Source organism: Castanea sativa, chromosome 6 (assembly GCF_040712315.1).
Source record: "Castanea sativa cultivar Marrone di Chiusa Pesio chromosome 6, ASM4071231v1".
In the NCBI taxonomy this organism is placed as follows: Eukaryota; Viridiplantae; Streptophyta; class Magnoliopsida; order Fagales; family Fagaceae; genus Castanea; species Castanea sativa.
Genome location: NC_134018.1, coordinates 59,285,717 through 59,298,103, shown reverse-complemented (window position 1 = coordinate 59,298,103; position 12,387 = coordinate 59,285,717). Strand labels below are relative to the sequence as shown.

The 12,387-nt window shown below is 33.4% G+C and overlaps 1 protein-coding gene across 1 annotated transcript; it reads left to right on the top strand.

Annotated features, from left to right (window-relative positions):
* Nucleotides 1-9,855: 9,855 nt before the first annotated feature.
* Nucleotides 9,856-12,130, top strand: LOC142641708 (aluminum-activated malate transporter 10-like). The gene is made up of 6 exons (XM_075816185.1): nucleotides 9,856-10,345; nucleotides 10,462-10,602; nucleotides 10,753-11,025; nucleotides 11,133-11,251; nucleotides 11,349-11,492; nucleotides 11,582-12,130. Exons 1-6 carry the CDS (start codon nucleotides 10,003-10,005, stop codon nucleotides 12,065-12,067), a joined length of 1,506 nt encoding a protein of 501 aa, XP_075672300.1. The 5' UTR covers nucleotides 9,856-10,002; the 3' UTR covers nucleotides 12,068-12,130.
* Nucleotides 12,131-12,387: the final 257 nt, after the last annotated feature.

Here is a 12,387-nt window from a genome sequence, read left to right as displayed (position 1 = left end):
TTAAAAAAATTACCTTTCAGCTACAGTGCATAGCCAAAAGTAGTTGTGTACTATAGCTATGGAGTCAAAAAATATAGATTTGACTCCACCATTGCAAAGCATATTTTGATATTTAGTAGTGCTAAAAATAGTAATATAGCTATTTAGCACCACCAATGTGGATGCTCTAATTTCCTTTTATGCCTTCTTATAGATGTCTGTGGATCTAGGTCAACTTGTGTGATCAATTGCATCATTAGTAGGCATCATTTGTGGAATGACCAAATTTTTTAAGACAACAATTATATGGTATGACTAGATCCATAGACACTAGAGTGACGAGGGGCAAGGCTACAAACCCAAGGCAATTATAAGGACCCTTAAATTATTTTTTTGTAAAAAATGATGGCTGCACTCAAACAACAAATGCACGAATTGACGCAAAATATTTGTAAAATCCTCCAACAAAGATTTCATGTGTCACATACTATCACAAAGGACAAAATACCATGACACATCTTAAATATGACCACCCACCTCATTGCAAAGAGGGGGGAAGTGTAATAAAAGACCAAAGCAACTGTGGTTGACAAGCCAGAAGGACAAGCTGATGGAAGAATTGGAGGCCATGAGCAAGGTTGATGAAAAACTTCAAGAGATATAGCACAGGTTAGATGGGGTTATGGAGGCCTTAAAGAAAAGGACCCCTATGGTGATGGGAAATTTGTGCAAAAAATAACTTCTCCTTATTATAGTGAATTGTCTTTTAGGAGGGTTTACCCCCAGGTTTTTTTAGTGAAACTAGTTTATTTCATTGGTTTTCTTAGACCATCATATCTTATCTTATTTACTGTCATGATGCGCACAATATTGATGTTTGATTGTTTGGGTTATAGATTAACCTCGGTTTATTAATTAGGTCAAATTACATGCAAATCATGGAAGCACCGATAAATCACCAAATAAACTAAGTGCAGTGGAAAATAAATAAATATGGTGATTTATTGACGAATGGGAAAAGCCTTTCACAAGGCAAAAACCCCATCAAGTGATTTTCAAGTCACAACTCCAAAAATCCACTAATCAAGAATCAAGCGGTCACAAGTATAAAAAAATCTTACTATTACCCTGGACTATCCCAAAATACCAATCTACAGTTGAAAATGTGCTTTAATCCCTAATTGGACTTGATCTTGTAGAGAATTCTTCCTTTGCACAGATGTCAGTACGTGACTAACTCTCAACAATTGATTGACTTTTGTTAGTTGCAAAGTTCTTTGCTCCAAAACACGTTGAAGATTTGGAAGCACTTAGTTACAAAACCCTAAGACACATAAAATACAGTAGCTTCTCACAGAGTGCATGAGTTCTCTAATTGAGTCTTTGTATTTTTGATGACTTTAAAATAAAACTTTTATATAGTCTAGAGGTTTACTGAAAGAAACCCTAGCAATCCAAGTCATCATGGGCACAAATTTAGATCTGAGAATTCTAAAATCCTAGATTTCGATATATCGAGCTTGTGTCGAGAATTCTTTATTAAGTCTCGATAGATACTAGTGTCGAGCTTGTATTGAGACTAGTGTCAAGGTTCACTGTTTTAGCTTTTCTTCACTTGTTTTTTGGTTCAATCTTCATGCCTTTAATGATACAACTTGTTATGCTTGTGCAACATACTTCTTGATACATTAAACTCATCTTAAATCTATCCAATTACAAATAAAATGCATTTTGTCAAAGGATATGCTAATACATAGAAAATATGACCCTAATAGATTGTTTAACCAAGGACTAATCATAATTGATCTAATTAACAACTTAGCTTTAAAATTAGTTAATTCTATCAATTGGGGTCTAAATTTCCCTACAATTAGTAATAAAAAGAGTTGCTAAGAGGCTACATGGAACCATTCAATAGGGATGCACTCCATGTAAAAAAACTGGTTGAGAAGGTCATCTTGGAAGTCTTCATGTTGGGATTGCTCCCCACTATATTATTATTCTCGTTATTAAAGGTGCTTGTTCGATCTATTGAAGCTTAGCATTGTTCAACTTGTGCTTGTCAAGCGCTGCAAAGGGAATACCAAGAGTCAATAAAAAGTGACACCCAAGTAAAGAACATTGAAGTATCCCGCGATAGCTAATTAGCCTTGGAGGGAGTTCCTCACAATCTATGAAAATGAATGAACTTGATCCTGTCCCAATCAAGGGACTCCCACCCATCATTGCACAAAATGAAATACCTTTTTTTCGGTGCATAAACTAAGGGTGTCATTTAACACAAGTAGACCTATGTCATTGAGTGGACCTGACAACACCCTAAAAGACTCAAAATTAGAATCCAACAAAATGAATCGATGATTAAGGGTGATATGTGCATTGTGAACTCTAACTCTATGAAAGGGCGGTAACAATTTCACCCAAGGAAGGCCAAAGAACCCTATATACGGGCAAAGAGGAACCCACAAATGACGTTAATTTTGAAAAATAACCCAAATGACCACAAACACAGTAGAACCTCACATGAAAAAATTCCAGCAGAATGTCTTCGAGTGAAACAATTCAAGAAAATGACAGAAAGAGAAAATAAAAATTAATGGGTAATGGTCCATTAGTACCATTAAAAACAATTCGAGTGCCTTTTCCTTGTTTTGTCCTCCATTAGTACCTTGTTTTGTCCTCCATTAGTAGTACTAATGGAGGACAAAACAAGGAAAAGGCACTTAGTGAAACGGCAACATGAAGGAGGAAGGGTGAAGATGCACATGTGTCATGAGAAGTTAAGAAGGCAGTCCATTTCAAATCACATTAAACTAGTGTCATAAAAGCATCAATGCTACATTATTTGTGTTTCTCAAGCAAAATTAGGATTTGTGCTAAGATTATCAAAAATGGTACAATTTTGTGTCATAACTTGCCACGTGGCAAGTTGTGACTGGTGAAGGAATGTTTGTGGGCTATGTGGGGATACACCTTTACCAATTATAACTCATTACGTGGCGAATTGTGGCACAAAATCGTGCCATTTTCGATGGCCTTATTTCCCAAAATTAGTCGCCAAAACATAAAACAAAAGATTCCCAAGACCAAGCCTAGAAATCGAGCTTTGCTTAGGAATGGGAGGTAGCTGATAGATTACTTAATGACATGGCACCATGACAAGAAGAAGGTATTCTGTGTTACTACTCCATGTTTCTTCTACCTCACAAGGGGGTGGACCTTACACTTGTGGGGTCCACCCAGGGGCGGAGCCAGGGGGTTGAGAGGGGGCACTTGCCCCCCTAGCCTGCCAAAAAAAAAAAAGGTACTTTAGAGATATCCTAATTTTGCATTGTGATGGATTCATTTTTTTTTTCTTCAATCCTAAACATATAGAGTACATGAAGAGAACTTGATCTAAACTCTAGGAATGAGACCAACACTCTTGTGACTACTGGATATTAAATTCTTTGAAAACTGAGCTATATTCTCCTTGTGTTACACGTCTTTTTTTTTTTTTTTTCCTTTAGTGCAACATGTCTTGGTCTCTTAGGGTATTAATATCGGTTAGCAGGTAGGCTATGATATGCAATTCTATAGTATACCCTATTTTTTAAGAAGTAATAGTATTATTCTATTATTTTATTTTAAATTATGTAGGTCTTATTACATTAAAATATCACTAAAATATGTGTATTTTTTTTATATCGAGTAATATACATATACATGTCCTAATGAATGTTCATAATATATATAAATTTTTCCCCCCTTGAAGTCAAATCCTGGCTTCGCCACTGGGTCCACCCCCTTGTGAGGGAGAAGAAACATGGAGTGATAATAGGGTGAATTTTTTCCACGACAAGATGGTGATGTACGATCATGACCAAATGATAATGTGGCATCTCAACCACATGGTGATGAGGAACCTTGGGGACAAAGCCAAGACCGAATAACGTAGCTGACTAGCAAACCTAGCTGGATATCCTTGAAATCGAGCTATGTCAAAGACTTATCTCTCAGGTTAGGTTATGTTTGGTAACAGTTTTTATTTTCTACTTTAAAAAACTTATTTTTGGAAATATAAAGAAAAAACAAATTTCTTGTATTTTTGAAATAAAAAACATGTTTGGTTAGTTAAAATTAAAAAGATAGTTTTTTTGAAGAAAAAAAAATAGAAAATACTAAAATATGTTGTTACTAAGATTTGAACTTTAATGTTAACTCTTTAAATGAGAGAGATTCATTAAATTAAATGTGTGTTTTCATTGACTTTTAAATATTAGAAACTGAAAACAGTCTTTTGCATGTTTTCAGTTTCCTTTACAAATTGAGTTTTAAAAACAGTTTTTGTTTTTTGCCCATTTTGAATTACCAAACAAGTTTTTTAGTTTCAAAAATAGAAAATTGTTTTTGAAAATAGAAAATAAGGAGTAAAAATAGTTACCAAACATACCCTTAGTGTGTTCTTACAAATCTTGGGATTTGACCATGAAAATCATGGGGTCTTGTGTAAGATGATATATTTTCTACAGCATTATGAATTTTAATTTCCAACAAAGAATAAGAAAATTCACACTCACAACAGCCATAAAAGGGGAACATGTAAAAGGTAAGGGTACAATTGACTCATTCAGAAAAAGAAAAGAGAAACTCTAACTTCCTTTATCATGAAACAATTTCTAACATAGACATTAGAGAGTCTCATGTTGTCGCCTATCACCGATACTTGATAACTCTTTTGATGCCCTTATTTTGTTCTTTCTTAGGCGCCCATGGATCCAATCACCTTCATGTACTGATGGGAATGAGTAATTATTTACTACTCCATAAGTATAGTGATTTGGTACTTCTCCTTCTCATATAATGATAATTCATGTTAATTCAATTCATGTTGAGATTCACCATTTATATAAGAAGAGAGAATACTACATTATTATACTTCGAAATACCTTATAACTTTTCCAGAAAGATATTCACTTTTCATATAAAACATAAGCCATGCGCTATTTGCTAGTGGGCATTTGACTAGGTCCACGACTCAAATTTGTGAACCATGTTGCATTAGTTCATGCAAGGAGGAGTTCCACATGAGTTATGTCAACATACTGTTAAGAATTTTGTAGCTCATATGAGTTTCACATCATTGTACTTTGAAATATTGCTTTTCATATAAAACATAAGCCATTCGCTATTTGCTAGTGGGCATTCGACTAGGTCCATGACTCAAAATTGTGAACCATGTTGCATTAGTTCATACAAAGAGGAGTTCCACATGAGTTATGTCAACATATTGTTAAGAATTTTTTAGCTTAATTGACACTTTTTAGAGTTTTTAACAAAGTTATCTAAGGTTCAAATCTCCCATCCTCAATTATATATATAGTTTAATAGATTGATGCCACTTTAGTAATTAATTGTCTCAAAGCATGAGCCATGTTACATGGCCAATAGTCATGCATGGCTTTGTTAAGTGCTCCACTGAAACCCCGTACTTCGACAATGTTAATCTTGATACACAATTAGTCACTTACACATTGTCGCGACTCAAGAAAATATTTTGTGTGAACACTACTGGGTAAAATTGGGTCATATCTCGCTCTCTCTACGTCAGGCACACTCACAAACAAAGTACGCACGGCACAACTTACTTTAAAGGGAGAAATAAAAAATTAGGTCACTCCCCCTGCTTACCAATAAAAGCTAGCCACAACATAATTCTGGTTTCTGGTGTGATCACTCATGATAATGGGAAATTCTTGAATATATGGTCTGAATTTATATGAATTGAATAATGTTAATTATTCATTATCAAAATCAACTCATTTAACCGACCAATATTAGTGTCTGCCTATCATGTTTCTCTGACTCGTATTATCTTAAAACTTCAACTTAACTAGAACAAACACTTGGACAACAATTGAATGAATGATGTTTTGTACGAGCAAGATTTTTCATTGCCTAAACTACATCTGTCCTAAACAAGAATTTAAAGGTAAATGAGCATAGACTTTTAAGATCATATTATAACTGAAAGCACTATGTTTGAGAAAATAGGAATTCTCGAGTACTTTATTGAGAGTTGAGACAGTGTCACATGGCTGGCCAGAGGTTTGCGCGTGCTTGCATTATTTTAGTTCATTGGTCACCTTCTCTCAAGCCAACACTACACATCCAGAATTTTCTTTTTTTTTTTAGTTAAAAGATAAGAAATTTAAGTGCTTGGGTAACAGTTTGTTTTAATTGAGAAAAAAAAGCATTAATTGTCCCACATTTAACACTATCCATAAGCTTTCACTTTATGTTCACATTCTTTTATATTGTGTAAAATGTGAATATGATGTGAAAAAGTATGAACACTTTCATAAATAAAAAGAAAGAGTATACTATTGGATTTGAGGCATTCAATACCTCTTTTTCTTAAGGAAATGGTTATCCAAGAACTCAAATTTATGAGAGAGAGAGAGAGAGAGAGAGAGAGAGAGAGAGCAATGAACTCAAACCATGCATGCATGCATGCACGCATAAATTTCTAACTATCTATGACTGTCTCACTTTCTTTCATATTATGTATAAAATGTGGATATCTGATATAAAAGTTTGGATATTGTATAAAACATTTCACATCAAAGAGCGTAAAACAATATTTAAAAAAAAAAAAAAAAAAAGGAAAGATGAATAGGAATGCTGATTATGCAAAGTAAAACTAGCCAATTGTAGGCGAAGGTGCTATGGTGTTGGCGTGATGAATTAGCACTGATTTTGGAGGCCTCAGAAATATGATTTCCTCCATGAGGAGAGTTAATATGGTCCATATAGAGTTTATTCGAATAATCTAATTATTTTATATTCATATTTATTTTATTTTTTTGATAATAAGAGTGATAGGTAAAGACCTTATTATGAGTCTTTTTGTGAACGTACACTTTGTTTGACAAAAAAGAAGTCTTTTGGTGAATAGACATACTCCTTGATGGAAGTAATATAAATAAATAATCAACGTTAAATTGAGTGGTCCTTAGTCTAGCTTTAAAAAAAAAAGCCAGTATTCTCCATCAAAGGGTTTCTAAAGAGAAGGTCATTGAGTAAGAGAATTCCTTCATAATTCTTCATTTTTAATAAGTTCTTATGTGTAATTTTTCATTTTATTGTAAGTTTTCTCTACATATTACTTGAACAAAAATGACATAAGGGACGTTGAATTCTTCCGTTATTTTAGATTTCTCGATAATCCTAGCTACCTTTTCTTGTAATTAGTAATCTTAGAGCATTCGCATCCGCAACTTCCATCCTATTCTATTTTATTATTTTAAAAAGCTACATTATCAATTATATCATACCATTTTACAACACAACCAACATTCCAACTTTTATTTTTCTATTATACTCATTAAAATAATATAAATTACCCATTAAAATAATATAATATATATTTTTATGCTGCTATTACAGTGCTACAATGATATTTTGGAATTAAAATATATTATAATTTTTACGACTGTGCTACAGTGTCATCCAACATTTAGGATGGCATTATAGCACAATTGCAAAAAAATTTACAATTCTCAAATTTTACAAGTCTGGCTGCTGAGCTCTTTTTATGCATTGTTGCTAAATTTTCTCTACATTTTTCATTTACAATTACCAATTAGAATGCAAGCAAATGGTATCTATAACTGTGCCAAGTTTATGCTCTTTTAACCCCTAAAAAAAAGTTTATGCTTTTTTGCCCCCTCTATTCTACAATTTGCTCCAACCCATGGGCACTGCAAGAGAGATTAAATAAGAGGGTATCTGAGCAAAACAAATGATCCACTTGTCTAAAAGGACAAAAACACACCAACATACTGTTCATTTTTAAATTCATTATCTGAAACCACAATAGGACCCTGGAAAGAATCATCTAATTTTTTAGTCCATGTTCTCTCTTTTATTCTCCTCTAAAGCCATTGGTGCTGCAGTAATATAGCAGATTATACGGTCACTAATGTATCAAACCCCCTTGCCAACTCAAAAACAATTTATAAGTTTCTCTATGGCTTGGATATTGTGTGAAACATTTCACGTCAAAGAGTGTAAAACAATACTTTTCCAAAAAAGAAAAAGAAAAATGCATGGTAATATGCTAATTACACAAAGCAAAACAAGCCACTCACATGCTAAGAATCTATGGTGTTGGTGTAATGATTTAGCACTGATTTTGGACAGGCTCCATTGTATTTTCTCCATTAGGAGAGTTAATGTAGCTTACATAGAGTTTGTCCAAATCGTTTAATTATTATACATTTGGACTTATTTTTTTGGTTTGATAATAAGAGTGACAGATAAAAACTCGTCCAATTAGGAGTCTTTTTGTGAACAAAAATTTTGTTTGGTACGAATAAAGACGTCTTTTGGTGAACAAACATACTCTTGATGAAAGTAGTATAAATGAAGCACTAACGTTAAATTGAAGCGGTCCCTAATTCAGCCTAAAAAAAAAACTAGTGTTCTCATTGATAGACTAGAAGAATTCCTTCATAATTCCTCATTTGTAATAAGTTCTTCTCTATAATTTTTCATTTTTTAGTAATTTTTCATGGGCACTGCAATAGACATTAAATAAGAGGGTATCTGTGCAAAACAAATGATCCACTTATCTAAAAGGACAAAAATACACCAACATATGGTTGATTTTTGAATTCATTATCTAAAACCACTATAGGACATGGGGAAAATCTCATCTAATTTTTTTTAGTCAGTGTTCTCTCTTCTATTCTCCTCTAAAGCCATTGGTGATGCAGTAATAGCAGATCAGATTATACAGTCACTAATGTATTAAACCCCCTTGCCAACTCAAAACATCTATATATATATATATATATATATATAAGCAAAGATCTCATATGGGAGAGTATGAGGTTCTGCCAAGTGACACATTTGTCGAGTTTCTCTCATTTAGGCTTCCACATCATCAAAGTTTACATTTATGTAAAACTTTTAATTCATTGAATTTGTCAATGAAGTGAATACACATTAATTATCTGTAAGTATGCACTAATTATATATATATATAAGAATTTTATATGGTTTTTTTGGAATATACATACATACATACATATACATATATATATATATATATAAAAGAAAGAAAAAAACATCATGTAAGAGATCATGCGATTCTGTCATTTAGCGATTTGTAAGAATAATTTTTCATCTAGCTTTACTCCTCAACTTCTTTACATATTTGGATTATAATAAAATTCTATTAATAGGATATCACTATTTTCACTGAGTGTTTAACTTACCACTGTCATACTTCAATAACATAAAACATGACATCATAAATTTTAGATAATATTTCCATAAGCCAACTAAACATTTACATTTTTCTCAACAAAAAAAAAACTAAACATTTACATGAAATTACAAATTTTTTATGCTAACTCCAAGCCAATGTAGAAACAAAAATTATGATTAAAATTTCAGCAAATAATAAATGATTAAAAAAACAATCAACTTATTACACCACTTTTTTTTTTTAGAAGATATTACACCACATCATAACTAATTTCTAATTTATGTAACTTTTTCTCTATAGTTTAAATTCTCCATCCCTTAATTTTGTATTACACATTAATTTAACAAAAATCTTTTCATATTATTGCAGCATTACTTCATGTTATTATTTTAAAATATTTTGGATATTCTATATAATTTTTTCACATAATAGCTTAAAGCACAATTCATGCATCGCGCGGGACCATAACTAGTTTTATAAGTTACTCTACATTTGTAAGAGGAATATAAATTCATAGGGACATTTATTTTAAACAATTTACCTAATCACTGACTACGGTATATATATGCTTGATTGGTGAGTACGTAGACCACAATAGCCTAGCTAGCCAAAACAAAAAACACAGGCCAAGAAAGCTTAGCTCTTCCATTGAATGACATTGAAGTCCCCCTAGTACTCTAGCAAAACATCACAGGGTTTAGAACCATACATTTTTTTCCCAACCTCCTAGTTTCCATCATTCTCTTTTTTTCTAAGTCTTGTCCAAAATGGCAAATGCAAAGCAAGTGTCAGGGAAACTGGAATGGAGGATCAATGTACCTGATGGGACATCGAACGTGTTACTCCCAGAATCTGATCGGCTAGTGAACAAAGCATGGTTGTGGTTAAAAGGTCTGCTTTGTGGACCAATTTTGATAATTTGGAGGTTCTTATACAAGGCTTGGAATTTAGGAGTTGCTGAACCTAAAAAGGCCATACATGGTGTCAAATTAGGGTTGTGCCTTTTGATTGTATCATGTTTTTACTATATGAGGCCTTTGTATGATGGTGTTGGAGGGAATGCTATGTGGGCAGTTATGACTGTTGTCGTTGTTTTTGAATCGACAGTAGGTTAGTATTTTTTAAATATATATAAATATGGTTTAGTAATCAAAGTACTTTCAATGTCTATGATTTTCTTAGTTGTCTTCTATAAGTCTTTTTACATAAACAACATTATGGCGCAGGTGCTACACTCTGTAAATGCTTTAATAGGGCAATAGGAACTTTTCTTGCTGGATCTCTTGCTTTAGGAGTTCAGTCGATTGCAGAAAAGTCAGGAGAAACTTTTCAGCCCATAATTATTGGAATTTCAGTTTTCGTTCTAGGTGCGTGTTTTCTTTGAAAATTTCTCTATTTATTAGTTATTATATACTACTTCCCAAAATACTTACATATCACTACTTGTCTTATTTGATAAGTTCTTTACTCTCTACTTCCCAAAATACTAACACATATATCACTTGTCTTATTTTCAGCTTCAGTAGCAACTTTCTCTCGATTTATTCCTTCTGTGAAAACCCGATTCGACTATGGTGCCATGATCTTCATCCTCACCTTCAGCTTAGTTACAGTTTCCGGCTACCGGGTGGAAAAATTGTTTGAGATGGCGTACCAAAGATTGTCAACAATTGCCATTGGGACCTCTTTATGCATTTTTATAACCATGGTCTTCTGTCCCATTTGGGCTGGCAGTGGGCTTCACGATTTGATTGTTCGTAACCTGGAAAAACTCGCTGACTCCCTGGACGGTATGCATCAACAAAGATCATTGATTAAACACTCAATATATAATTAGTTCTCCTTATTCAAGCATAACCAAATTATACATAAAACACTTTGTCAACTTGAAATTCAGGATGTGTCGGCGAATACTTCAAAGATGATAAAACTAAGCTTGGCAATGAGGAAGATCCTAGTAAGAGAATGCAAGGCTACAAATGTGTGCTTAATTCTAAGGCAACTGAAGAAGTCATGGTAGGCTGCTAACTATCCTAGCGGGTCAATTTGCTAGCAATAAGATATATAACTATTTAGTATTCAGTTTGACAAATTTTCTAATTTAATTGTACAGGCCAATCTTGCAAAATGGGAACCTGCACATGGCAGATTCAACTTTCGACATCCATGGAAACAATACCTCAAGATTGGCACATCAATGCGTAAGTGTGCTTATTGCATTGAGGCTCTCAACAGTTGCATAAACTCAGAAATTCAGGTAAAACACTTTACTTTGGTTTTATGTATCATATTTTGTTTACTTAAATTTCTTGTAATATTAATTACAATATTTTTGCTTGGCCACAGGCACCAGACTATCTAAAGAAACATCTCAGTGATGTATGCATGCTATTGAGCACCAATTCTTCAGAGGTCCTGAAAGAATTGGTCATTACAATGAAAACTCTCACCAAATCATCCAAGATAGATTTACTAATTGAAGAGATGAACTTAGCTGTACAAAAACTCCAAGATTCCTTGAACTCTCTTCCCGATTCTTTCATTGGACCCACAGTGTCAACACTACAAGCTCCCAATGATGCCAACAAAGAAACTATAACAAAAACTGCCATACCATCTCTCATGGAGGTTTTTCCACTGGCCAGTTTAGTATATTTGCTGATTGAGATTGCTGCAAGAACTGAAGGAATTGCCGATGCAGTCGACCAGTTAGCAGGCCTGGCAGAATTCGAGCTTGCGATGGATGAAAACTCCAAACAAAAGAAACCCACTAGCAATTCCACCTCTGATATCCAACATCATGAAACAATGGAGACCCTACCAAAGGTCTGAGTCATCAGGATTTACCGGAATACTAAATATAACCAAGTATATAAATTTTTTTTCCTGTTAAAAGTCTCGTTGTTCAATAGTATTACCCATCAAATCTCAGTTTTCCATTGTAAAGAAATAAAAAATAAAAAGATAAAAGATATCTTTGTTTTCCCCCCACTTGTTGTAAGAAAAAGAAAAGATATCTTTGTTTTTGGGGGGTAAAAGCTAGACAATCTGACCCTGTAGTATAAAGTAAGATTGTATACTTCTGGCCTTGGAACATCACTAGAGGCTAGAACTTTATTTAAACAGAACTTTACATCTTTATCATTCTATCA